General features: G+C 39.8%; 1 protein-coding gene across 2 annotated transcripts in view; it reads left to right on the forward strand.

Annotated features, from left to right (window-relative positions):
- Positions 1 to 26,104, forward strand: part of HMCN2 (hemicentin 2) — a 2,554,053-nt gene that overhangs the window by 441,238 nt on the left and 2,086,711 nt on the right. For both annotated transcript variants that reach the window (XM_044058392.1, XM_044058391.1), the window contains exons 8-10: positions 96 to 359; positions 3,420 to 3,564; positions 10,816 to 10,937. In XM_044058392.1, coding sequence (XP_043914327.1) covers positions 96 to 359; positions 3,420 to 3,564; positions 10,816 to 10,937 — 531 coding nt within the window. The remainder of the gene's footprint in view (positions 1 to 95; positions 360 to 3,419; positions 3,565 to 10,815; positions 10,938 to 26,104) is intronic.

Genomic DNA, 26,104 nt, shown 5'->3' on the forward strand with positions numbered 1-26,104 from the left:
ACTAAGAAAGCAAATGAACCATGTCTAAGTTGGACTTGCTTTATTCTGAAGTTAATAACTGGAAACATGACTATGTCATGTATTTTTATTCGCAGGAGCCTCAGTGTTCATGCTGCTTAACTGTACCGGACTGAAGCCCCCAGGACAGATACAGCTTGTGGAGTTTATCAGCACTTCTGGACAATCACTGAAGTCCATGTCAGTCAACAGCTCTTCTCTTACTACCTCCAGTCACCTATGGAGTGTCTCAGATTTTGTTCCACCAAGGGAGAACTTCTTCCTGAAAGTGACTGGTAATGACAGACTAGGCTATGCATTCCAACGTCTCTCCAGTGTCTCTTACTCAAGTATTAGTCCACGTAAGTACTCAGATTTTATCTTGTATGATAGGATAACAAAACCACATTTTTCACAGTTTAGTAATTGACTTAAAATGCAAACGTCTTAAGGCTGATGCTGGCTAACCCTTTTCATTATCTCTGACAGATCTCAGTCTGATATGTTCAGTTGTCTAAACAATGTCCTTTATGTTTATATCAGTAGATAATGCAAGACCAAATCTGGGTAACTTTTTGGAGAGGCTGTTTATGACTCAAAACAGATGAAGTATGTGTTTCAAAGCTTAATTCAAAGGATAATGGGGGAAGGGAATGGGTCATGAAAAGACTGTTACCATGTTCTTGCTTGTGATTAAAGTGCAGTCGTTTGCTGTTTTCTACTTCTAACAGGATTTCCTTAAAGGAGAACCGCACCTACAGACACAAAAAACATGTTTATTTCATCATGGTTTGGTGTTTCCTACATTTTAACACCACTCTGGGACTATTTAGAGCTTTTTAGATATTTTTATATGCAATTTCTGACTCTGACCACATCTTGAATTAATTCTGACGGTTTAGTCTGCCTCTAAATATCCCAGAATGCATTGTTTGTCTCCAAAAAATTGCATCAGATCTGCCACGTTTTCCCTAAAGCTCCTGTCAGCCCACTGATTTTACAGGCATTCACTGCTGTGTTATAGTCACCTACTTCTGGTTAAAATGTTATCCTTTTTCAATGACTACTTCAAACACAAGCAGTGCAAATGCTACAGAACAGGACTGAAAAGTGCATTTTATTGCTCTTTCTTCTTAGAAATGTTAACTTGATTTCTTTTGTGAAGGCTAAAATCTAGTTCTTCAAGGTATCTTCCCTCCCCCTTCACACCTACCTTCCCTAGCTGTCAAAGAACTAATGGTAATTTGACCCATTATCTGCATATGATTGACAGCTCACAGCAGATGACCAGACTAATGTACTGTTTTCTTGTCAGCCTTTTCTTCCTTACAGTTGGAGATTTTTTTTTGTTGCACTCCTCCTGTCAAATTTAGAACCAAGCTCCATAGCACTGGGAATAATCACTGTTTTGCAAAGCATCAAACTTCCACTTATTTTTCCTTCCTGTTTGGTTAAATAGCTAACAAATGCACTATAAACACAAAATACTTCACAGACTTGCATGACAGCACCCACATGCTTTTTTTAAGTGGGAATTTAAGAAAATTACAGTATTGCATACTTCTTGTAATCTGATGTAGTGTTGTCGATTAATTGTGACAGACATCTGCTTCTTATGTAAAAACATGCAATTAATGTCTATGCATGGTCATTGTAAATTTATGCTCTTAGTTTTTGCAGCTGTTACTTTGCTTCTGCCTGTACTTTGTTACATATCGGTAGGGCTCTTCAGAAAAGTGAACTTATAGTTTGACATTTTTGCTAGGTTGAGTGTGCTGGGCAAGGCAGCTCTGACATCACAATGTGGGAGGTCCACTGGCTCTTTTATACAACATGCAAATCAGGTGAGGATTACATCACTTTGGGGGAGGAAACGTCCCAGTAGCTAGAGCAAGAGCTCTGGCAGATGTGACATCATCATTTTAGAGCCAGCTAGAGGTTTTTCAACTTGGTTTTCAAAGTGAAAGTAAAACAGTACGGAAAGGTAGGAAGCCTAACAGGGAAAACAGTTGAGTGAATTAGTTTTTAAAGCTGCATGGGTGATTTTTCTAGGCTGTAGCAACGAACAGGGACTAAAAGAGACAGCAGATTTAGCAATCTGCTTTAATATCCCTTTGTTGTCCTTTAAGCTTTTGACAATCTGTCAAAGTGCATTTCAGGGCTGAAGCAAATCATACCAAGTTGCAGACATTCATTTATATAAAATACAGCTTAACAAGTTGCTTGGTAGAAACATGCTCCACCCTAATTTATAGAGGAATGCATTTTGTAGTTTTATAACATTACAAAGATTTCTGGGATGCATTTCTAAAAACAGAATTTGCAGCTGCCATACATTTCATGGTAATATTGCAGTCTCTGAGATATTGCTTGTGACTTTGTCACAATTTTCTTATCAGTCATGAGTATGCTATAAACATGCCAAGGTGCCACCAGTGGGGAAAACAGCAGGGAAGAAAGGGCAGTGTGCAAAAGAATAAAGAAAGTCATATTGTTTTTGAAACTGGAAACAAATGACTGCAGGTGTTGTATTATGACTTTTCCCTCAAGATGTCACAAACCATTTAAGCAGCAGTATAGCCTGCACTCTGCTTGAAACACACTGCTTTAGCTTTACTTAGCAGAGTCAGAGTTGTTGTGAGAGGAACTTATGGAAAAAATTATGAAAGCCCTTTTCAAAAGTTTTTTTTCTAGCATTTGCTTTATTTTGAATATGGGAATTTTGCAAGTTCAGTGCTTCTGTCAGCTGCACTGACGTGGCACAAATATAAAACAAATCTATGTCTTTTTTAGCTTTGAGTCTATGCTGTCAAACATGTTATCTGCTCCTTTTGCAAATATTTTTCATAGCAGAAGAGATCTGTTAGTGTCTACCTCTTGGGCATACTTCAGCCTTTGAAACTAAACATAATGTACTTTAGTGCACCACAATCCCTGTTTGGATGTGGTCTGTCTTATCAAAGATGCTTATTGTAAAATATCTTTGGTTGAAATCAAGAGTCTGACTAGACAATTTGCTATTTTTGGTATGTGGACAAAGTCCCCCACATCCTATGTTCTGGAGGCTGTACTGTCCAACTAGTGCAGTACATTCCAAAATTAAAATACTTTGGATAAGCTGCAAGTAGTTAATGAACATCTAATTTGGTCTGCTTCCCCTTGCCTAAATAGGCTTCATGTTAGTGGTCTTCTTCAGTGGACCAAACGTGTCTATTCCCAGAGTGGCACAAGTAGTGAGCAATAGTACACTGAATTAGTGTACGTTATAAAATAAGCCCTTTATAAAGTGTAAGAGTGAGTTTGCTCCTTTTGGTGACCGTGGTTGTATTTTCAGCTAGTGTGACATCTGCAGGACATATACAAGTACTGAGCTTGCTCCAAATTCCTCTGCCGTATATAACCAATATTTCTTCACCTTTCAGGGCCACCAATAGTGACAATGCCCCGGAAGATCCAGGGATTTTATTTACAACCACTAACAGTTTTTTGCTCAGTGGACAGTGACATTGCATATACACTGAGGATTCTCAAGGATGGAAAACGTCTAGAGCAGGATCGCATCTATGAGTAAGTCCAAATTCTTTCTGAATATACTATAATGGAACCTTGTATAAATTAAATAATTGTAATTCCCAGCTCCTGCTGGTCTTGCACAGGTGCCTAAAAATTTTTATTTTTTGTGCATTTTGCTTTATTTTCTGTAACCAGAGTAAGTTTACTACTTAAAGACCATACTCGGACTAAAGTTTTTTTATGACGTCAGAATCTGATTGATGTGTTACATTCTTACACTGTTGGTTAGCTGCTCATTGTATATTTTGCTCTCACTTAATTTTTTTAATTTGTGTTTAAGGTGTAATGACATCATGCCTAACTTTATGGGCTGTACTGAGTACTGAAAACAGCATTTTGCATTAAAAATCCATTTGCAGGTCTGCATTGCCATAAATTATCAAGATACATCTATTGCTTTTAGGACCTTTATAAACTGCCTTCTTTCTCTGTTGTTGATTACTTCAGTGTCAGAGTTTGACAGTGGTTTGGTTCTTTTGCAAGATATTTTTATTGGCTTTACTATGTACCATTATATTTCCTGGGAATCTATATTTCCCTACAGCTGCCTGGCCACTTGTTCATTCTCTTTATATTCATCTGATTACTCTGCTGAGTTGAAATAGAATGTGCATATCTCATCTGAAGATCTCATTTTTTTCTTGGTAGTTTTTTTGGTGAAATATTTAAGTTACAGAAACTGATGTCAGTTTAAAGGTTTTTGCTATGCCCTTGCTGACTTGTATATGTAATAAAAATGGCAAACTGTCACATTTGCTGGAAAATATCTCCGACTTACCTTAAAAGTACAAAGACAGATAAAAGAAGCATTTTTCCTGTCTGGTTTGTTAGATTTGACTGCTGGTACTTATAAAACTGATCTTTTTAAATACAACTTGCCATCACCTTTTGCTTTCCACTTCATTTGGAAGAGCCTAAAACACAGGACTGCATGACGACATCCTTCCTGCTAACACATCCATAAGAAACCGCTTGTAGCTTCAGGAATGAGGGTTCTCCTTTCTGGTTAACATGCTTGTACCTTCTTTCTCAGACTCAGCTTTGCCAATCTCCCCCATAGACTGCCATAGACCATATTTTGGTGGTGGTGGTTGTCTTTATCAGACTGTATATGTTCAGTCTATGTAATCTGTTCTCTGGGTGCTTCAGACCTATCATCCCATTTATTCTTGTTACTTTCTTGCTGGAAACCTTTTGTGCCTGATGTTCTACTTAAGGTAAGGTCTATACAACTAGAAACATGAAGGTACCAGCATGAAACACTGCAGACCCATAATACTGGAATCCCTTGACTTACACACTCCTTGGTTGATAACCAAGCATTTTACTACATTTTTGTACCACCTTAATATATTGCAACACATAAATCATATTGGATATTATCACACCCTTCTGATCGTTCCCCTTCTCACCTGAGTCTAGAATATACCCCTTCAAAGTTGCAGCATCGGTCAGGCTTCATACTTTAAACTGTTTAAATTTGAAGATTTCATTTTATTCCTCTTGTTGACTTTTATGCATCTTGGGGACCCTACTGGTTGCTCAGATGTATCCTTGCATTCCTCTTTCAAAGGGCAAAGGCAGTGTGAAGAGATCTCTAACCTGCCAAATTATAGTTAAAGAGTTTTCCTGCCTTCACTGTGACTCTTGTAAAACTCTCTTCCTCTGTATCTTGAAAATGCAGGTTTTTACCCATCCTTTCACATACATACCTGAAAAAGCTTTTATCTTGGTAATCACTTGCGCCAAGCTCTGCTTGTGTGGTTATTGCCTCTCTTGACTCTCTGGAAGCTTCTTGTTATGTTCACAAGTAGGAATCTTGTGGACTCTAAGGCAACTGAGAGAGCAATGCAGGAGACTTTTAAAACGAAAATGTTTAAGAAAATGATGTCGGAAAAGTAATCAGCTGCACAAAGTAACATTTTAAAAATACATCATCTAGTGTTATAGCATAAGCTCAGGAAACTTGGAGAAGTAACAGGGAGTGATGATAGTAGGTTAGCCAGTTGATGAAAGTTTGATCAGAAGCATGTTGGTCCAACTCTTTTTGGCCAATTTAATTTGTAGAAATGTTAAAGTGAATAAAATGTTATTTATAAAGACAATAGCAATAGGGGTTGAAGTGGAGTTTGAGCTGGGGTTACAGAATGTGTGTGTGTGTGTGTGGGGGGGGGGGGCAGTTGTATCCTGGAACAAGAGGGGTGACTGCTCTGGGTGCAAAGTGTAGTGGCGCAATCAGCCAATCCCAATCTATCTGTAATGCATACTGGCTTTTAAAAGCTGGTATTGCATTTGGGGTCAAACCTGAGTGCTGTGTGTGGTCAAAATCATAGCAACTGTTTTTACAGTTTAAAAGTGAAAAAAAACTTTCTTTTTAAAGTAAAACCTGATAACTGTAGTGCTCCATGCAGGGCATAAACTGTAGCAACAACATGCTACATTTTGTAACAAATAATTTAATACAGTTTAATAGGAATATATATATATATATATATATATATATATATATATATATATATATATTTATATATATATTTAATCTAAGGAAGCAAGGTCAAGGCACAGAGACAAACATAACTGGCTTTTGTTGCTCTTGTATTGAAAAGATGGGACAGAAGGGAAGGGTGACTGTATCTGGCTACCCAGCTGCCAGTGCAAGGAATGGACATTTCTGTGTTTTTTTTTGCTCTTATATTGAAGAGCTGGGGCAGGAGGGAGGGGTCATATCATGTGTCTGGCTACCTAGTTGTGCTAGTAGAAGGATTGGATGCTGTTTTTTTGCTGGTGGGTGTGTGTAGTGGGTAGTGTCTATAAGAATATCATGCAGTTTGCAGACTCTTTTTTTTTTTTTTTTTTGCTGTGCACTTGACCTGAGGGAGTGGTTCTCTACTTTGTGGGATGGTGGGGCTCTACTTTGTGGGACTGGCACAGGGGCTGGATGAGCCAGCTATGACTCTAATAGCTTGTGTAGGAAATTTGGCCTCTCTCAAAAGAATATTTGTTTGTTGACCAGGGAAGTAGGCTGATGCACAGATGACTAATTGCCACACCCCAGAAATTACAAAAAAGAGTAAGAGGTGTCATGTAATACAAGATACAGAATATGCAAATATATATATATTACTAAGTAAAAACAACACAGAGGTAATGTTACAAAAGTGGTTAAAACATGTGACATTAATCCAATGTACCATTTAGAATTTTATATATACATATTTGTATAATTATGTATATAGTTGCAGTTTTTGCATTTTTTTGAATTACTGTTGCAGTAAGATAGCTTTAGATTGTAATATTACATCCTCTATGGAATATGTGTAGGCTTTGCCTTGCCCAAGAAATACTATGTATAATCATATGCATGGAATAGTCTGTAAATTCTCATTGATATAGTATTTTGATCATAGGAGGCTACTGGACTAATGGCTCCAGGTCCCTTACAAGCCTAGCCTAGTTCAATCCATGTTCCCAAGGGTGTCTGGTTCAAGCAGACACTGAAATCCGCATCAATTGCCCCTGTCCAAGAGGGACACAAGTGGAACCTCTGGGGTGAATTTCTGGTTACCCATCCAGTTGTCCAAATTATGCTTAAATAGGGCCAATGAGTGGCTTTGTTTAATATGAATAGGAAGCTTGTTCCAAAGGTGGGGCAACCACAGTGAGACAAATCTGTCTCTCCGGCAAGTTCTGTTGATGGCACATACCAGGTTAAGGTCCTTTAAGTGAGTGACCCTTGTGCCATTTGACTTTTGAATGTGTAGTATTTCCATCAAAGCAGGGTCAGAGATTGCGCTATATGCAAGCACAGGTTGCTTCTGAGCAGTCTGTATGACACAGAGTAAAGTGACAATGATTTCACTCTGCCCGCATAAGAGATCTTGGAGACCCTGAATTTTCTTTGTAAGAAACCTTTGTAGTTTCTCCAATTGCTGCAGGTGTTTGGAAAGGAACATACCAAAGGGAGGATTGTACTCTGTTATTGGCCTGATGAGGGAAGAATACATGGGGGTTATAACCTCTTTTTTTTCCTGGAGGTGATGCCCTTACTTATGAGATGAGCAATATAAAATACTCTTCTTACCACTCTGGAGATGTGGTGATCGAAGTTAAGGCTGCTGTCAACCTGTGTGCCCAGATCTCTCACCACTGATTGTGTGTTTAGGGTATTGCTATTGATGTGGTACTTTGCAGGAACATTATGATAATGCATTTTTTTGCATTAAGTTTAAAACTGTGACTTTGGTATCAGTCATTAGTCTGTGTAAGACCTTCTTGCAGGACGTTGACACCACTAGAGAGTTTGTGATTGATCCTAGTTTTCAGTCATCAAACTTTGTCAGCCACAATCCTTTAGTTTTAGTCTGCACTTTGGAGAAGTAGAATCCAAAACAGTAGGCATCCCAGAACCAATCCATGTGGAACACCACTGGTTACAGATCTGCTGGAGGAAGATGGAGTCCCCTATTTTGACATTATGAATTCTGTCAGTGAACCAGTTTGCAACCCACCTGACAATATATGGGTTGATACCCAGCTGGGTGAGTTTATCAGTGATGCCTGAGTGGGGGATTGTGTGAAAGGCCTTGGCTAAGTCAGGTAGGTCGTATGCACAGATCTGCCCTCGTCTGTGGCTTTGGTGACTGTTTCAAAGAAGTCCACCAAGTTTAACAGGCATGATCTCCCCTTGACAAAGCTAAACTGGGTAGGGCCGACCATTTTGAGATGTCCTGTATCTTTGTTAATAAGGTCCGTGATGATTCATTCCATGGCCTTGCAGATAAGGCTGGTCAGACTAATGGGTCTATAGTTCCCAGGGTCTGTGGATGCACCCCTTTGTGCAAAGGGATGATGGTAGCTGTTCTCCATTCCACTGGGACAAAGCCAGTGCTTAGGCTGTGATTGAAAAGCGTGCTCAATGGTGATGCGAATTCCTGTTTTAACCCATATAGAACACAGCCCGGGATGTTATCTAGTCCCATAGAGGCTGTACTTTTGGCCTTGGAGAGGGCATTTAAGACCTGCTCCTTGGAGATACTAGGTGGGGGACAGGTGTTTGGGATGCTTTTGGGGTATATGTGGCAGGGATAGGGGAATGAAGTTTTTACTGAACCTGTCAGCCAGCAGGTTTGCTATATCCACAGGTTCTGTATATGTAGTACCACTAACTATGAGCTCAGTGCAGATCTGGGCCTTTCCTTTGAGGTTATGGATGTAACTAAAGAATGTCTTGTGATTATTAGTTTAGAGAAGCTAATTTGGATTCATAGTTAGCTTTGGAGGACTTCAATAGGAGTCTTATTTACTTGTTTAAGTTGAGGAGGGAGTGTTTCCAGTTTTGAGACTGTTCCTTCCTGCTCTTAGACAGCGGTTTCTTTCTCTTATTTTATAGCCTATTAATGGCAGGTCCACCAAGCAGGTTTGTTTTTCTTGAAGATCTTGTTTTGGTTCTATCAGGTATGGCAGAGTCAATACAGTTGTACAGGTGCTTGTAAAAGCACTGGTGTATAACTCATCATAGGTGTCTGTTCCATCAGGGTGGGGCTATGAAGCTATTTATGCCATCACACAAGAGGTTGTACTTGGCCTTGGAGACTTCTTTTAATGTAGTTGTTGCTAAGGGGGGGGGGTCTTGTGTTATATTTACTTCTAGCAGAATTGATTTGTGGTCGGATCTCACTAGGGATGGCCACACACTGGGGGTGGTTCAGCAGTCTCCCATGTTGGTGAGCATCAGGTCCAGGATGTTCAAGTCCCTTTCGGGCCCCTTGTGGGTGTGTCAACCAGCTGGTCCAGGGCATTGGAGTTAAAAAAGTCCAGGAACCTCTGGGCAAATGAGTTAGAACACGTATAATTTACCCAGTCTACAGAAGGGTAATTATAGTCACCCAAAACCAGTGTGTCGGTTGTTTCTTGATTGACTCAAGTAGATCCATATAGGTTGAGTGGATATCCTGATTCATGGATGGGTTTTATATCTGCAATGACCTGAAGAGGGGTCCTACCTATAGTTAATTGCACCTGAAACAATTCAAGGGAATCATGCTGTTTAACCAATCTAGAGGAGTATTTATCTTTAATGAATACTGATACACCACTTCCTTTAGTTCTCATGCCTTCAGTTTGTGGTCTGAGGATGGCGCTAGATTCTCTTGACTTTCAACTTCATTTTTCCTAGCTGAAAGGAAAAACTGTTAAGGGAAAACTCAACACTTATCTGTCCATACGCTTTTCTTAGCCCCCAAAGGTGATGCCAGAACAGAATTCTGGACATCTTGGGTTCAAATCCCAAATGTGAGCTAATATTTTCCTTTTACTTCTACTTTGCCTAAGTAGAAGGGTGTGTGTGTGCATTTGTGTGTGTGTGCGTTTGTGTGTGCGCGTTTGTGTGTGTGTGTGTGTGTGTGTAATTTAACCTGTAGATTCTTGATCATTCTGTCTGTTGTGAGACTGCCTTTGACCATGTAGCACACAGCAAGGAGATTGGAATGCCAGAGGTCAGCAGACTGAGTGAGAGGATAGAGGAGATGATGGTGGGGATTGGGGAACAAATAGTGGGGGAGAAGGAAGACAGGGAATGTATAACCGAAGACACAGAACTGGGATAAAACAGAACGTATGAGGCAGAATGAAGTAGAGGAAAGATGTTTGTTACTAATGGAATGCAAAGTATGTTCAGAAATTGCTTTTCACTGAAGTTCAGCTGATCCACCCCATTAAGATGAATGTGCAATTAGAGATGGCTTACTTATTTGTTTACTTAAAAAACTTGCCAATGTGTTTATACCTTTGTTTGTTAGTAAAATGACAAATGCTGCTGTTTTCTGTTTGTTATATAAAATGGGTAAGGAAAGCTGACCAGATTGGTACCTAGCTGTGGACCATCACCACCCCAATGAACTGCGGAATAGTTTTTTAAGGGGGCACAGGTTTGAGGAACTGAACAGGGTGCACAGTGACCTAGCAATAATGGTGTAACCTTCCTCTCTTCTTACACTTTGCTGAGAAAGAATTGTTACAGATTTAAGGTACCTGTTTCATTCCAAGCAATGGTACCAATGTATGAATAGAAGAATAGAATTGTTTCTTTGGAAAGAATCAAAACCTGGTAGTAACCGCATTTCTGTCAACAGCACAGATAATGCAACTAGGGTCAGGTCATACACTGCTTGTATTTAACACTGTACATCTAATATATTGTATAAGTACATGAATTCACAACAATACTTGGTTACTGTCCTTCTGCAGTGAATCTATTAATGCCACATGGGAAATTCCTGAAGCAGCTGGTGTGGATGAAGGCCTTTACGAATGTGTTGCAGTTAGCAGTGCAGGAACAGGGCAAGCCTACACCTATGTTGCTATCACAGGTCAGTATTCATTTGCACATCCTGCTAGAAATTTGTTTTTCAAATAATTAGATGCTAAGTGACCAGTATGTTTTGTGCCCTTGTTTACTCTAACTTCTGTCAGCGATGTTCCACAATCACTTAAACATTATAGGGCTAAGTAAGTATCTATGACCTAAGAGAATATGCATACTTTACAATGGATTGGTCAGCAGAATTACAGAAATACATTTTTCCTTAGCCAACATATGTGGTGCATATTTTCACATTGTTATATACTTCCTCTGATTTAATTACATATTTCTTCTGTTAAGTCCATTTGCTTTAAGACTGCACTTAAAAAGCTCCAGAAAGAGTAGTCTTAACATTTTAACAGGATCAGTTATTTCTACAACAGTCTTTTTAGGAAGGCAACCTTTTAGTAATTATTTATGAATTCAATTTATTTTATTTTTTATTTTACATTTGTTTACTGGGAAAGTCCGACTGGAACAAGGTCCATTTACAGCGGAGGCCCAGGGAGAAAAGCTCCATAACATAACATAACATAACATAACATAACAAATACAACAAATGACAAAAAAAATTCTGTACAGAGGCATATATACAATCAGAGCTCCATGTCTTTTTAGTTATTTTAATATAAAGTTTAAAAGGTGAACTTTTTGTTTGCTTTTTATAAACTAAAAACTAGGCCAGGGATGTCTTCATAATTACATAACCTCATATGTTTGATTTAATGTTCTTCTTCGGGTTCCACTTTTGCTGTGGGAATTACCTTAAGTGAGACTAGTGAGTGAGAATTCACTGTGGCAGGAGTCTCACTTAATGAAGGTGCTGATTTAATACTCAGTTCTGTTACTGTGAAATGTTTTGGAAAAAACACACTGCAAGCATATTCACTGCAGTGCTAGCTGTTATTTTCCCAGCATGTGTCCTTTCCTCTACTAAGGAAACAGATTCCCTGACAAGAATGTATCCCTATTTTTTCAGAGAACATTGTAAATTTCAGTACTGGGGCTTGGAAAAAAAAATGATATCCTTCTTTGAGATGTTACATGTATATAGTAGTTTGTTTTCCAGCCACTGAAAAGGATGTTCAAAAACAATAAAATGCGACGTGGTCCATTTGACAGAGTATGAAATTCTACTTGGGGATTCAAGTAAAAGGTAATTGATACAAGGAACTTAAAACAAGTTGTTTTTCCTGCTTGGACATATCTGTGTATGCCAGACTTAATAATATTAGAGCCACTTATGCAAACCAAAATGTGTAGTTTGTGTGTGTGTATGTATGTATGTATATATATATATATATATATATATATGTATGTATAAGTAAATGTGTATGTATATATATATATATATATATATATATATAAGTGTCTATTGGTACATTTGTATAATGTGTGTGTAGATAGATATTACACACATACACACACACACACATATACTTATAAAATAGGCAAGAAACACTGATCACATTGCTTTCTATCTATACATCAAATGGATTTCAAAGATCCCTTCTCACTTGCAGCTTTCAAAATCTCACTGGCAGTCATTTTTTTCTCTCTCCTCTAGCTCTGTCCTTCAGTGGAAGAATTCTTCAGTGTCAACTTCCACATATTTAAAAACAGAAATTATCATAACAAATAAACATGATCTTCTTACCAATTGTGATCGGTCTAATAACTTCTTGTTTTCTACTAGCAAAGTTTCATTCAAGCTTTTTATCCACCCACCTTATTACTTCTGGCTTTGTATGAGAAACGTCCTCGCAGTATGTGCAGTAGCACGTCCTGCCCAAACCCCGCCCACCATCCAACAATCAGTGAAAGTAAAGTAATATTCATACCGATAGTGGTATGAATATTCATTGTCTATTCATAGTTTGACCTTTTCCTCAAGGTAGTGTGATCTCAGAGTTGGTATATTTAATTTACAAGGGTTGTAGTGGTGCAGGGGAGTTTGCTGCCTGCAAACATGGGGCATCATTGGGAGGCACAGTGGTGCAGTGGTTAATGTTATTGCCTCACAGCAAGAGGTTTTCTGGTTCAATTCTCAGCTGGGGTGCCTTCTGTACGGAGTCTGCATGTCTGCCCAGCGTTTGCGTTGGTTTCCTCCCATATTCCAAAGACATGCATCTGGAGCATTTCTCCCTGGGCCTCTGCTGAAAATAGGCTCTGTCCTTGTCGGACTTTCCCTGTCAACAAATGTTAAATAAATAATAATAATAATAATAAATAGTAATACAAAATGACGGATAAGAAATTCTTGGAGTCTTTTCCATACCATGTCACTCCCATTTCACCTGTGAATCACTGAGGCTATGCAGTGCAGACTGACCTACAAGGTACTTTTCTAATATAATACCTTACTTCCTCAGGCAGCCTTTTTACCATTAAGACATACAGCTAGCCCTGGTTTCCTTTCCTTTCCTTTTATCTTTTCCTACAAGTTCTGCTTCAGTTAAGTACACCTTTCTTTTATTTCTGCATCCCAGAAGTATTGTTTTACAATGTATGCATTGATCTTAGGCTGCTGTGTTTTAAGTAGTCAGTCTCATTTTGAGTCCCTTCGAATTCTGTTATCACTTTCCTTTATATTAGTCCTGTTTATAACTATCTTTGTGCCAACAACAAAGAAATTAAACTTTTTCTTCCAGGTCCTCTAAAAGACTATTCATAAAACACTGAAAAGGACTGGCCACAGTGCTGAGTGCTGCACTTCAGTGGTGTCCATCATCATTATCTGCATTTATTGGATAGTAAACGCCTTTTATATGATAGCACTCCTAACACCCAGCCCAGGCCTAATTCACCCAGCCCAAGCCTAATTCACTCATTTGTCATTTATGTCATGTGGAAGCAGATGCCTCTGTAAAGCATAAGAAGGCTTCACCCACTGCCCCTGTCTGATGTAATACCTGATCAGAGTCTGATATTTAATTGAAATGTGTTTACAATTATTGTGATCCTCTCTGTAATCCAAAAGCTACTGACTTTTGACATTTCTAGGGTAAGTATTTGTCATACTGTAGACATGCACTGGAGGTTGACTGCAGCAAGGAATGGATAAACTTACGGTCAGCAAACTGAAGATGCAAGAAAACATGAAGTAAAATAATTATGTAATGTAATCTAAATACTTTATAATGCAGCACTGTTGGTGAGGAAGAGATTGATATATCAGAATAAAAAAATGGCAGTTATCAGCTTCTGTAAGTCAGTACATTACATTGCTTTCATTGTAAGACCATACTGGAAAATAATGTTTTAGAAATAGTTTTATAGTATATATAAACTAAAATAAGTTGGACCTATGGTTGGGAAACATAAAATTTACCTCAGGACTGCCCCTGTACTACTACGGACAGTCAGCTCCTAAATAGGTTCTTAGGTGATTACTAGGCTAATGACACAAGAGCCTTTATAAGCCTAGCCGGTAATAACCCAGATATGATGAAACGAGTGGCGTTCCGAAAGACATGCGTGAATGGGTGTGCCTTCGTTGAAGGCTGGACATCGAGCTGGCAATTCGGCACCGTGAAAATCTACTGCCAATCATTAGCGGACCGGAGTTCCGCTGTGGCGACCCCTAACAGGGAAAAGCTGAAAGACAACAACATATCTTAATTCCCCAGATATGGGATGGGGTAGTATCAGGGTAGTGGATCTTTGGGTTTTGGAGCCATAAGTCATTTTATAGACTGCCTCTGTCCATAAGGGACATGGGCAGTACCCAGGGAGTGAATTTACTGTTCCCCATCCATTTATCCAAATTATTTTTGCAGAGAGTGAGGAATGGGCTTTGTTTTACAAAGATATGGGAAGTTTAGTCCATAGATGAGGTAGCCTTTGGGATATGACTCTTTCTCTTCAGCAAGTGCTGTTAGAGTCATAAATAAGGTTCATCTCCATTGAACATGTAACCCTTGTATAATTTTTCCTGTGAATATGAAACATTTTCATCGGGTCTGGATCACAGGATGCCTTGTAGGTCAGACATAAGTCACCTCTCAATAAATGATATGAGATGGAGTAAAGGGATACGTTTTTTTGTTGGTCTGCATAAGACATGTGTCTTACACTTTGCATTTTTTTTAGTGATAAACTTCTGGGATTGCTCCAATTGATGTAAGTACCTGGTTAGGTACATGCAGAAAGGAGCATTATACTCAATTATAGGCCTGATGAGGGCTGAATACAATGGCACTATGACTGCCTTTGATCTTGATGCCATGCGTTTGCTTATAATTTGAGCCACGCAGAAAGATTTCCTCATTACTGTAGCTACCTGGTAGTAAAAGTTTAGGTTACTATCTTTCTGTGATGTTCTTCATGTTTCACTGTTGCAGTCATTACATTTGAGTTATCTGCTTGCAGGAAGCTCTCAGTCAGCCTGATTAGCAAAGTCTTGGGTCCTGCGTCGATTGCTGTCCCTTCTTCCATGACTCAGGTCATCAGGGGTATAAAACATGCAGCCGACACCATTACATCAGTCTTTCTTGCTGTGTGGTGCCCAAAGCAGAAGCAGTTTGCAAGTGCCAGTTGGCCGACTCCTGAAATTTTCATTTTCGAGTTTCAGAACTTCAATTAAAGCTAAGTACCCCTTTGGGGAAACTTTTTCTTTCTCCTTCCCGATGTCAGTAAAAGTTAATAATTGCATTACTTGTGGAAAGCAAATACCTCATAAAGATTTTCATTCATACTGTATTCCTTGCCTAGGCCCTGACCACGACGTACCTTGCTGTCGATTTTGCGCTTTATTTAATCAGCGCACTATCCGTCATCGATATATTTTCACCTCTAAATATTTTGGTTCTCAATTTAATTATCCAGAAATGTCATTGGTTAGCCATCCGACTACCGAGATGCCAAAAAAAATGCAAAGATAGAGACAGGCCGCCGAGGTCCAAAACTGCCGACAATGTTTATCCTAAGCCAGTCACCAGCTCTCTGGTACTCAGTGAGGTGCTTTTGCAGACCCTGATACCCACTACTTCTGATTCACAGGCCGCTACTGAGACCCATTCAGAGTCCTGTATGCCGCGCAATGCTTCAACTATGGAACCCGTGGATGTCTCTACCTTGGATGGGTCCGGAGCCACTATGCAGGCTTCTGAGGATGTATTCAGGCCTATGGACTTGCATATTAAACTGACGCCTCCTCCTTCACTTAGGCCTAAATCTCGAACCATGCCTAAAAAATGACACCCAGGCCACATGCTCTGGCCTCTATGCCTAAAAAACAAATAAGAATGGCTGAAGATCTAGTAACTCTAATCAGGGGTAGCCAATGCCCCCCCTTCTAAGAGGCCTAGGGCTGAAGTTGTTTATGAATCTTGTGACCAGGATTCTGATTTTTCTGATTCTTCTGATGATCTGGATTTGCCCTATCTACTTATGAGGATTCCGATGCAGAGGGGTCTATTCCCTCTGCTTCCCTTCCAGAGGATTTTTCTTTTGGTGAAACCTTACATATACTCTAAGGGAGCATTTCCACTGGGAAAGCCAGGATTTTTCTGATTCAAAAAAGAGGCTTAGGGATTTCTTACTCCTCCCTCAGCATAGGCCTTTAGCTATTCCTCCTGTACTAGACATTGTTGATGATGCTTTTTTGGAATCTAGTTTGGCCCCTGATTCCTTGCCTCCTGCTCCCAGAAAACCTGACAGATACTACAGGGTCCCTGAGTCACACAAGTTCCTTTTTAAAAATCCTATTGCGGATCCAGAGACTATTTCACAGGGGCCCAAGGGCATTAAGGCTTTTACTACTAAAAATCCTACCCCTTCCGATAGAGACTCCAGGGTGCTGGATAGATGGGGTAAGAAGGTTTACACTTCTGCAGCCTTGGCCATTAGGGCTTTAAACTGCCAGTTTCACATGTTAAAGTATCAACAACATGTTATTGGATTGCTTAAACAGAAAATGATGTGGATTTCTGACTGTGTGGAAAATAAAGAATTACAGGATTTAATGCATTCTGCTGAACAGGTTGGAAAACATACTTTGCAATGTGGTTTTGATTCATTAGAGGCCTCTTGCAGGGCTGCTGTAACTGGGTCTGTGCTCAGAAGGCATGCTTGGCTTAAGGAGCAATCTTTACCTGATCATGTTAAAGCTAAATTGTTGGATGCTCCCTTTAATCAGGACCACCTGTTTGGCAACAAGGCTGAGGAAGTTCTTAAAAAGATGGAATATAAAGCTAAATCTATGCAAACTGTTAAAGATTTCTTACAAGTAAAGCCTCCTAGATTTAGTAGGCACTGGCTCTCTAAAAATTGTTCCTTTCCAGCCCCTTCCAGATTTTCTCAAGCCAAACCCAGACACAGCAGAAACCCCAAGTTTCAGTCCCAGGGGACACACAGGACTAAGCAGTGGGGGGCCTCCACTTCCAAATCTGGGAGTAATAAGACCCCCCCCCCCTGGTAAATTGTCTCAATTACTTCCTTTTAAAATATCCAAGCACTTATTAACTGACTGCCCCTTTGGGGGGAAAGATTGCTCTTCATGGAAAGAATTGGGAACTCATTACCCAGGACAAATGGGTTTTAAATATAGTGTCCCAAGGATACAGATTTCACTTCCACACATTGCCAACACCAAATGGGTGGCCAGACCTACCCCCAAATCAGTGGGCAGAGGCCCAAAAGCAAGTACTTTCTCTCAAGCATGGGGGCTATTCAACTGGTACCAGAAGAGGAAAAGGGACAAGGTTTCTACTCTAGACTTTTCCTGGTACCCAGAAAAGACAATTCATGGAATCCTATCCTGGACCTGTCTACTCTAAACACCTTTTTGGAGATTCCAAAATTCAAGATGCTGACTCTTCACCAGTTGCTTCCTATGCTAGGCAAAGATGGCTGGTTGGCAACACTAGATTTAAAAGAAGCATATCTGCACATCCCAATCAGGGAATCTTGCAGAAGATACCCTCACTTCAAAGCAGTCTACGTATGCACTAGCAGTTCTCTGCACTGCCCTTTGGCTTATCTACTGTGCCCAGGGTATCCACAAAGTGCCCAGCTCCAGTTATTGCATTTTTCAGGCAAAGAAATCTTCAAATATACCCATACCTGGATGATTGTCTAATTCAGGCAGAAAGCCAGGACATACTTTTGAATCATCTGGCCTTAGTACAAAGGGTTATAACTTGTCTGGGGTACACCATAAACAAAAAGAAATCTCACCTGGTACCCCCCAGATGGCTTACCTCATGCCAGAGAAACAAATTCATTTGACAGCATACTTCAAACAAGTGGCCACAAAAAAGTGGTATCTAAAAAGCCTATGGTGTCAACATAACCAGGATCTAGAAGCAATAATTCATATCATACCTTGCCTATGCCTAAGAGTTCCTTTGGTGGGCAGAGGCCTGTCACAAAAGCAAGGGACTACCTTTCACACCACCCCTGCCACCCAAACCCTAACAACAGATGCATCAGACTATGCATGGGGGGCTCACCTGGCAGGGAAGTGCATTCAGGGAAAATGGAACCCAAGTCAAATGCATCTGCATATCAATCAAAAAGAAATGTTAGCTGTACAGAATGCTCTGACAGCCTTCAAGGACCACATTCTTCCAGGACAACTAATGGTAAAGACGGACAACACCACTGTTATGTGATACATAAACAAGCAGGGGGGTACACATTCTTACCCCCTCTGCAGACTAGCCATGGCATTGTGGAACACAGCCTTGAGCTACCAAGTGCACCTACAAGCTCAATTCCTGCCAGGAAAATTAAATACACTGGCAGACGGACTAAGCAGAAACCTCATGGGCCCACACGTGGAAACTGGAACCAAGGATTTTCAACATGTTGACAAGCCCAGATATGGACCTGTTTGCCTCTCCCCAGAACTACCAATTGGACAAATTTTGCACAAAGACTTCCCACAAACAAGCCTGGAAAGTGGATGCTCTGTCCTTCAGCTGGAAAAATCTATCAGTCTATGCCTTCCCCCCTCTGCCTCTGCTCTCCAAAGTACTACTAAAAATCAGACAGGACAAACCAAGGATGATTTTGTTTACTCCAGACTGGCCGCGCCAACACTGGTGCCCCCTCCTGCGCAGTGTGTCACGGTTATCCCATGGCACCTGCCTCAGACTCCTTCCCTGTTGTCCCAGCAGGAGAACCAGATTCTGCACCCTCAGCTTCTAACACTGAACCTTGCAGCCTGGCTAATTACCTAATCTCTCCTTTACCATCCCTCAGTAAACCTGTGATGGATGTCATTTTAGAAGCAAAGAGGCCTAGTACTAGAAAATCTTATGCTGAAAAATGGAAAAGATTCTGTGCCTGGAACCAATCTCAGGGGATGAGCACAGCAGCACCCAGTTTACCTCAGATTTCACAATACTTAACTGAGATGCTTCACAAGGGCCTGTCTTTTTCTTCCATTAAAATCCACGTCTCAGCCATTTCAGTTCATTGTAACACAGAACCTCCCCTCTTCTCTCATCCACTGCTCAAGCAGTTCCTCAGAGGTGCCAAAAACTTGAGACCACCCAGGAGACCTCCAACCCCATCCTGGGACCTTAACTTTGTTTTGGAGAAACTCACTGTACCTCCTTTTGAGCCAGCTGCTACTGCGGACTTAAAATTACTTTCTTGGAAAACAGCTTTCCTTTTAGCAATCACTTCAGGTAGAAGGGTCTCTGAATTACAGGCCCTTATGGCAGTGGAGCCTTTCATCATCTTTTATGCGGACAGGGTGTCCCTCAGAACCAGTCCACCCTTCATGCCCAAGATGGGATCCAGTGTGGCTCTTAATCAGTCCATTCATTTGCCAACCTTCTTTCCCAATCCACAGAACAAAGGGGAATGGATACGGCATTCCTTAGATGTGCACAGACAACTTAGATTCTATTTGGACAGGACTAAACCTCAAAGGAAATCTGAACAACTGCTGGTGACATTTGCTGCAGGGGCAGAGGGGAAGGCTATTTCAAAGCAAACCATTTCTAAATGGATAGACCATTGCATTCATTTCTGCTATAAGCACCATGGAAAACTTATCCCCCAGGAGATCAGACCTCACTCCACCAAGGCTGCATCTGCCTCTACAGCCTTTCTCAGAAGCGTCCCTAACAAGGACATCCTAGAAGCTGCTACCTGGAGTTCTGTACATACATTATCATTTGCCAGTTTTTTCTAAATCCAGCACTAGCTTTACCACTGCAGTCTTGCAGGGCCTTATAGTTGGTCCTAATGCTATTTAAATTCCTCCTCCCAACCATAGCTTTGGATATCTACCCAAATGCAATGACTGCAACAGTAAAACACGAAGAACATAGTACAGTTGTGTACACTTAACATAAATATAGATGTTCAAGTGTGTATTCACTGTTGCAGTCCTGGTTACCCTCCCTCCAGCCCCCTAACTTCTTTTGGTTATACCTCTACTTTCTTTTACTATGCTTAAAAGCTTTTTGGTGTATTTGCTTTTTTGTTGGAGGTATATCATTGTACTTTTATATTTGTTTGCCATTTGGGGGGCACCTGACATCTGGAGCAAGAAAAACTGATGTAATGGCATCGGCTGTATGTTTTGTACCCCTGATGACCTGACGTCATGGAAGAAGGGATAGCAACTGATGCAGGACCCAAGACTTTGTTAATCAGGCCGACTGAGGGCTACTTGTAAGCAGATAACCCAAATGTAATGACTGCAACAGTGAATACACTCGAACATCTACATTTATGATAAGTGTACACAACTGTACTTTCCTAGGTCCCTCAGCACTGGGTCTACTTTAAGGGGTGTGCTAGCAATATTATAATTTGCAGAGAGATCTAATTTACCAAAGGGTACGATTATGCATTTGTTAACATCTGGTCTCATGCTATTGTTTTGGCACCAGTTTTCAAATTTTTAGGCTTGTTTGTAGGATGTCATTGTCATCTGAGGATTCAGTGTTTGCTCCCAGCTTATTGTCATTGGTGAACTTGGTGAGCCAGAGGCCCCCAACATTGGCCTTCACTTCAGAGAAGTATATACCAAACAGGAGGAGTCCCAAAACACTTAGCCCTGTGGGGACACCATCAGTAACAGGTTTCTTATCAGAAGTGGATTAACCTTTCCAGACAACATGTGTCCTGTCAGTGAGCCCGTTTACCAGTTTTTATCTATCTGATAATGAAGGAGTTTATGCCTTACTCAGTAAATTTATGTATGTTCACCATATGGAAGATTATGTCAAAAGTTTTGGCTGATGTAGATATGTGGTGTGTACAGTTTAACCCTCTTCCATGGCCCTGGTGACTTTCTCAAAGAAGTCCACCAGACTGACCAGCAAGACCTCCCTTTGACAAAGGTAAATGAGGTCTTATCCATGGTGTGAAGACTTCCTATGTCTTTATTGATCAGGTCCATGATAATTCTTTCCTTAAACCTTGCAGATAAGACTGGTCAAGCTTATGAGTCTGCAGTTGATGAGCCCTCCTTTTGTAGAGAGATGACTGTTGCAGTCCTCCATTCCTCAAGGACAAAGCGCATCAGGAGGCTGTGGTTTAAGAGAGTTTCTAGAGACCCTGATAGGTTCTGTTTTAAGCTATTTAAGAAGCATCCTGGAATGTTGTCGAGACCTATAGAGGTTGTATTTTTGGCTTTAGCAAGGATCCATTCCCTTAAAATGACTGGTAGTGAGATGGTTGTGGGTATTTGTTTGGGTGTGGTAGGAGGTGATAGAGGGAGAAGTTTGAACTGAACTTGTCAGCAGGTTTGCTGTAGTTTCCAGCTAGGTGTAAGTGTTTCCATTCATGATTAACTCAAGACAGTTATGAGTATTTTAACTGTGGTTACAAACATAATTTATGGTTACCTTTCACCTGGGAGGCTATCCTTACCTCATAGTTTGCTTTGGCAGATTTGACCAGCTCTCTAATTTGCTTAGACTGGTGAGTGTCATTTTGCACTATTTAGTCTATTTTTTGGATTTGGAGAGGATTTTTTTCCTTTTGTTGAATAGCCTGTTTATATTATGGGTCCACTAGGGTGGACAGGTACTGCCTCCTCTATGCAGCTATGAATGTGGTTGTACAGTGCTCAGCTCAGAGTAAGCCTCAGTGTTATCTGGCTTTGGATGGTCTTGGACGTTTAATAAGCTGTCAAGTAATTTGTGGTAATTGGCCTTAGCAAGGTTCTTAACAGGTTTGGAGTTTGACAGGAGTTCTCTGTTAATTTTAATACTAAAGGTTGGAGGAGTTAATGCATGGGAGGGAGCAGCATCCCTCCATGTTCATGAGTACTAGGTCTAGGATATTTGGACCTTTGGGGAACTAACTAGTTACTCCAGAGGGTTTGCATTGACAAAGTCCAAAAACTTCTGAGCAAGTTAATTATAGGTCATATAATTCTCCCATTTTATGGAGGGGTAGTTGAAGTCACTCATAAGTATGGCATTTAGCTGAATGTTAAGAGATTCTAGTGGGTTTGGGTAAGATATGTGGTTTTAGAGACTCTTGTTAGGGGATCTGTAGTTAGGAAGGATATTATGGGGGTCACACTTGTGGTTAGTTGGATAAGGAGCAGCTCAAGTGAGTCATGTTGTTGGACCAGTCTAGCAGTGTACTTGTCCTTTATGAATACTGAAACACCTTCTCCCTTTGTTTTATCCTGAAATGAGGGGGATCAATCTGTATGAAAGACATTAACCTTTGATAGCTGGGGTGATTTCCTAGGTCCTGAACCATGTTTCTGTGACTGCACATGCTGTGTCTACATTATCCAGGGTGAGGAATGCTTCCAGGGAGTGCAATTTCTTATTTAAACTCCTAGAAGTACCTTTAGATAGTCATGAGTGATTTCTGTTATGCTGGAGGGTTTAACAACTTGGCATGACCTAAAAAAGGCAATATGTGGATAGATAAAGTTTCTGCCAGTGTCTGGAAGCCAAGTGGTGACAAGTGCAAATCATCTCTGTTAAAGCAACATGGTCAGTCATAACTCCCTAGACTGGCAGATATTGGATCCCCTTGTTGTGGTACGAGAAATTTAAGTCAATTGTTAATCATTTTTTGCTGATACTGTGGAATTATCATTGGTCAAGGTAGGATGGTACTCAAGGCTAGTCTCATACCTGCCTGGGACACTTATTCAGAGAGCTCCATCAAGTCTCTCTTCATGTAGTCCAGTGAGGTACGTCTTAGGTCTTTTACTCCCACATGGACTATGACAGTGTCATACTGGTACTTGTGGTTTGAAGACCTAAGTACATGTGTGATCAGGTGGATCTTGGCTCCAGACAGATAGCTCACTGTGATCTTCTCCTTGTTTAGCCTGGTAAGGGGGGCATCAGAACGTCTTACAATGGAATCCACAATAACTAGAATGTTTTGCTGTGTTGTGTTGCTTTATGGGCTTGAAAGTGGGGCTTCTATGATTTTCAGAGTTGTGTAGTGTGAGGTGCTGTCTTTTTGTTTGTGTGTGTATGGGACCACTTCAAGATGCTATTTGGAGGTCTAGGAGGTTTGGGTAGATTACAAGTGAATTCCTCCACATATGTGAGTCTAGTTGCTGGTTCCTTAGTGCTAGTAGTGATTGTTTCTAGGTGTAACACTGACAACCTGGTTTGCATTTTCCGTGTGTGTGTATGTGAGAGGTTTGCATCCAACGACAGTGTTATATCTGCATCTCTTGTACACTGTGTTTATCTGTTCTAAAATTAAATGGTAGTCAGTGAACGAGGCAGTTGTAGTTAATAAATTTCATAACAGCCTATGGCTCCGGATTATTTGATTGTTACGTACTTCTGCTTGTTTGGTGAATCCAGACTTATAACTTAGCTTATTGTTTTTTTGTATTTTTTTCTTGAGTACGCTAGTTACCATGAGCGTTATGTGTAATCTACCCTCTACCAGTAGTTTACAACAGTGGTCAATTAAGCACATTCAAGACTTGATTGAAATTCAACAGAATCCACTGTTACAGAAGGTTGTTACCACTATTGATGGAAATACATACGATCTGAATATCGATGACAAGCCATTACATGAATATAGAGGTAAATTAGAAGCTTTTGAATCTAAACTGCAAATGTTAGAGACTCCAGTAGCAATGTCTAAGCTTTAATGCATACCTACAGACTAAAACTGTTCCACGTGGACTTTGTATAATAAAAATGCCTACATACCGAGATAAGTATCATGAATTACTTAAACAGTGGCAGACTATAAATCTAAACTGCTCTATGCAATATAAGAAAACAATGAATTTATTTTTTTAAACAATGGAAACAAATTTGCAAGTTGATGTGACAGAAAAGTATAATGATTTAATAACTGGAATTGAGTCAAACATGCAGTTTTTTTTTACTAAGTGAAATGCTTGATACGATAACAAAAATTGACTAAGGTTAAAAAGCATAAATTCAAGAGAGACGGTGATTTCAAAACAGACCATGTGTTTACATGGCCCAATCGCAATGGAGCTGAGAAGAAGGAAGTGGGGCATCTGCAAGTCAGTAGATGAGCATGCTGCGGAACGTGTATTTACCTGCTGCATTCACATTAACAATGTCTACATTATTGGCTGACACTAATCCCATTTTGTCATCATCCAGAAATGTCCATACACAACAGTGTGTGGAGCCCATTATAGATGCAAATATTGTTACTGCTCTGGCTCCTCTGGATTTTATCATTTTGCAACAAGACCCTTTTCCATTACTGCCCCATACATCAACAAAGCAACAGTTATCGAGGGTGAGTGAAAAATGAAGACGGACATGCAACCAGTCACCAGGAGCCAGACGAAATGTTAAATGAACTCATTTCATCTGACCATTAAAAACAGCCACATGGCATTGTCTTTAATTTATCTGAGTACTTATTAAATGAGCATGAAGTGTGCTGTCTTTAACAGACGTTTAACTTTTTTACCAGCTGGTACAGTGGACATCTCGCAGGTCCTAATGGAGTCCAAACTTTTAATTAGAAAGCTTAATTTATAGATTATATTTGGTTCTCAAGATGATTTGTTATGCAAAACCTATCAAAGAAATAGTGCTTTTATACCCAACAGCAACTCTGTTGTATTGGGTTTTGAGAAGCTGGTTGAAAATGAAATATATAATTTGTGTAATACTAAATGTAAAGGTTTGTTTCATAATTTGAGTAGTGAACAGCATCAAGCAATGCTCTCCTTAACTATGAACAATGAAATAGTGTTTGAATATTTATATACTACAACAGTGGCTACTCCTATAATTTATGGAATACCCAAAAGACGCCAGTCTTTCTGCAATGCACCACTGCACCCGATTGTGTTGGCTAGAACACACCACTACACCCGATTGTGTTGGCTAGAGGGTGGGTTACTGAATCCACTTTGAAATGTTTAGAAAATCAGGTAAAAATAGGTTTAGATCATCTACAATTATAATCAAGGATACAAATGACTTTTTACAGCAGTTGTTTGACTGGTCTGGAACTAATAACATTATTACCTGCTGTTTTGTTACTCTGGATGTTGATTCCTTATTTACATCAATTCCAAATCATGAAGGAATTGATCTTAAGGAATATCTTTTAAACCATTTTTCCTTAAATAATGTAAATGTGAATTTAATATGTACACTGCTTAAAAGTGAAATAATTAACAATGTTTTTAGGTTTCAAAGTTTGTTTTTTAAACAAATGAAAGGCATAGCCATGGGTACGCTCGTGGTTAAATACGTACACCAATATTGTAAGGAATTCATGGGAAAACACTTATATTTTCTCAGAAGTTTCAAATGAATATTTTAACAATGTAATCTTTTATAAAAGGTTTGTAGACTTATTTTTAATCTGGGATGGTCCATTACATTTGTTAGATGAATTTATATTTTATATACACAAGACAACACAATTTTTGAGGTTTCTGAAAAAAAGTTAATTTTACACAGCATTTTTAGATATTCTTTTAATTAAAAATACTAAAGGACAAATAGCTATTCTATAAAAAGGAGGTCAAAGGATGTACTTCTCGCTAGATAGTATGCATCAGCTGTTTATTTTTGAAAACATAGTAAGAAATCAAGTGGCACGCTTAGCTAGGTTGAACACACAGGATGATAATATGATAATACAAACTGAGCAAATGGATCAAGATTTTACTTTAAGAGGATATCAGTAAAATAAACTAGATCAGGTAAAGAAAGAAGTGATGAATAACAGGGTCTATATTATCTAGTCAAA

Source organism: Protopterus annectens, chromosome 16.part0, assembly GCF_019279795.1.
Source record: "Protopterus annectens isolate FY-2018-M chromosome 16.part0, PAN1.0, whole genome shotgun sequence".
Classification (NCBI taxonomy): domain Eukaryota; kingdom Metazoa; phylum Chordata; order Ceratodontiformes; family Protopteridae; genus Protopterus; species Protopterus annectens.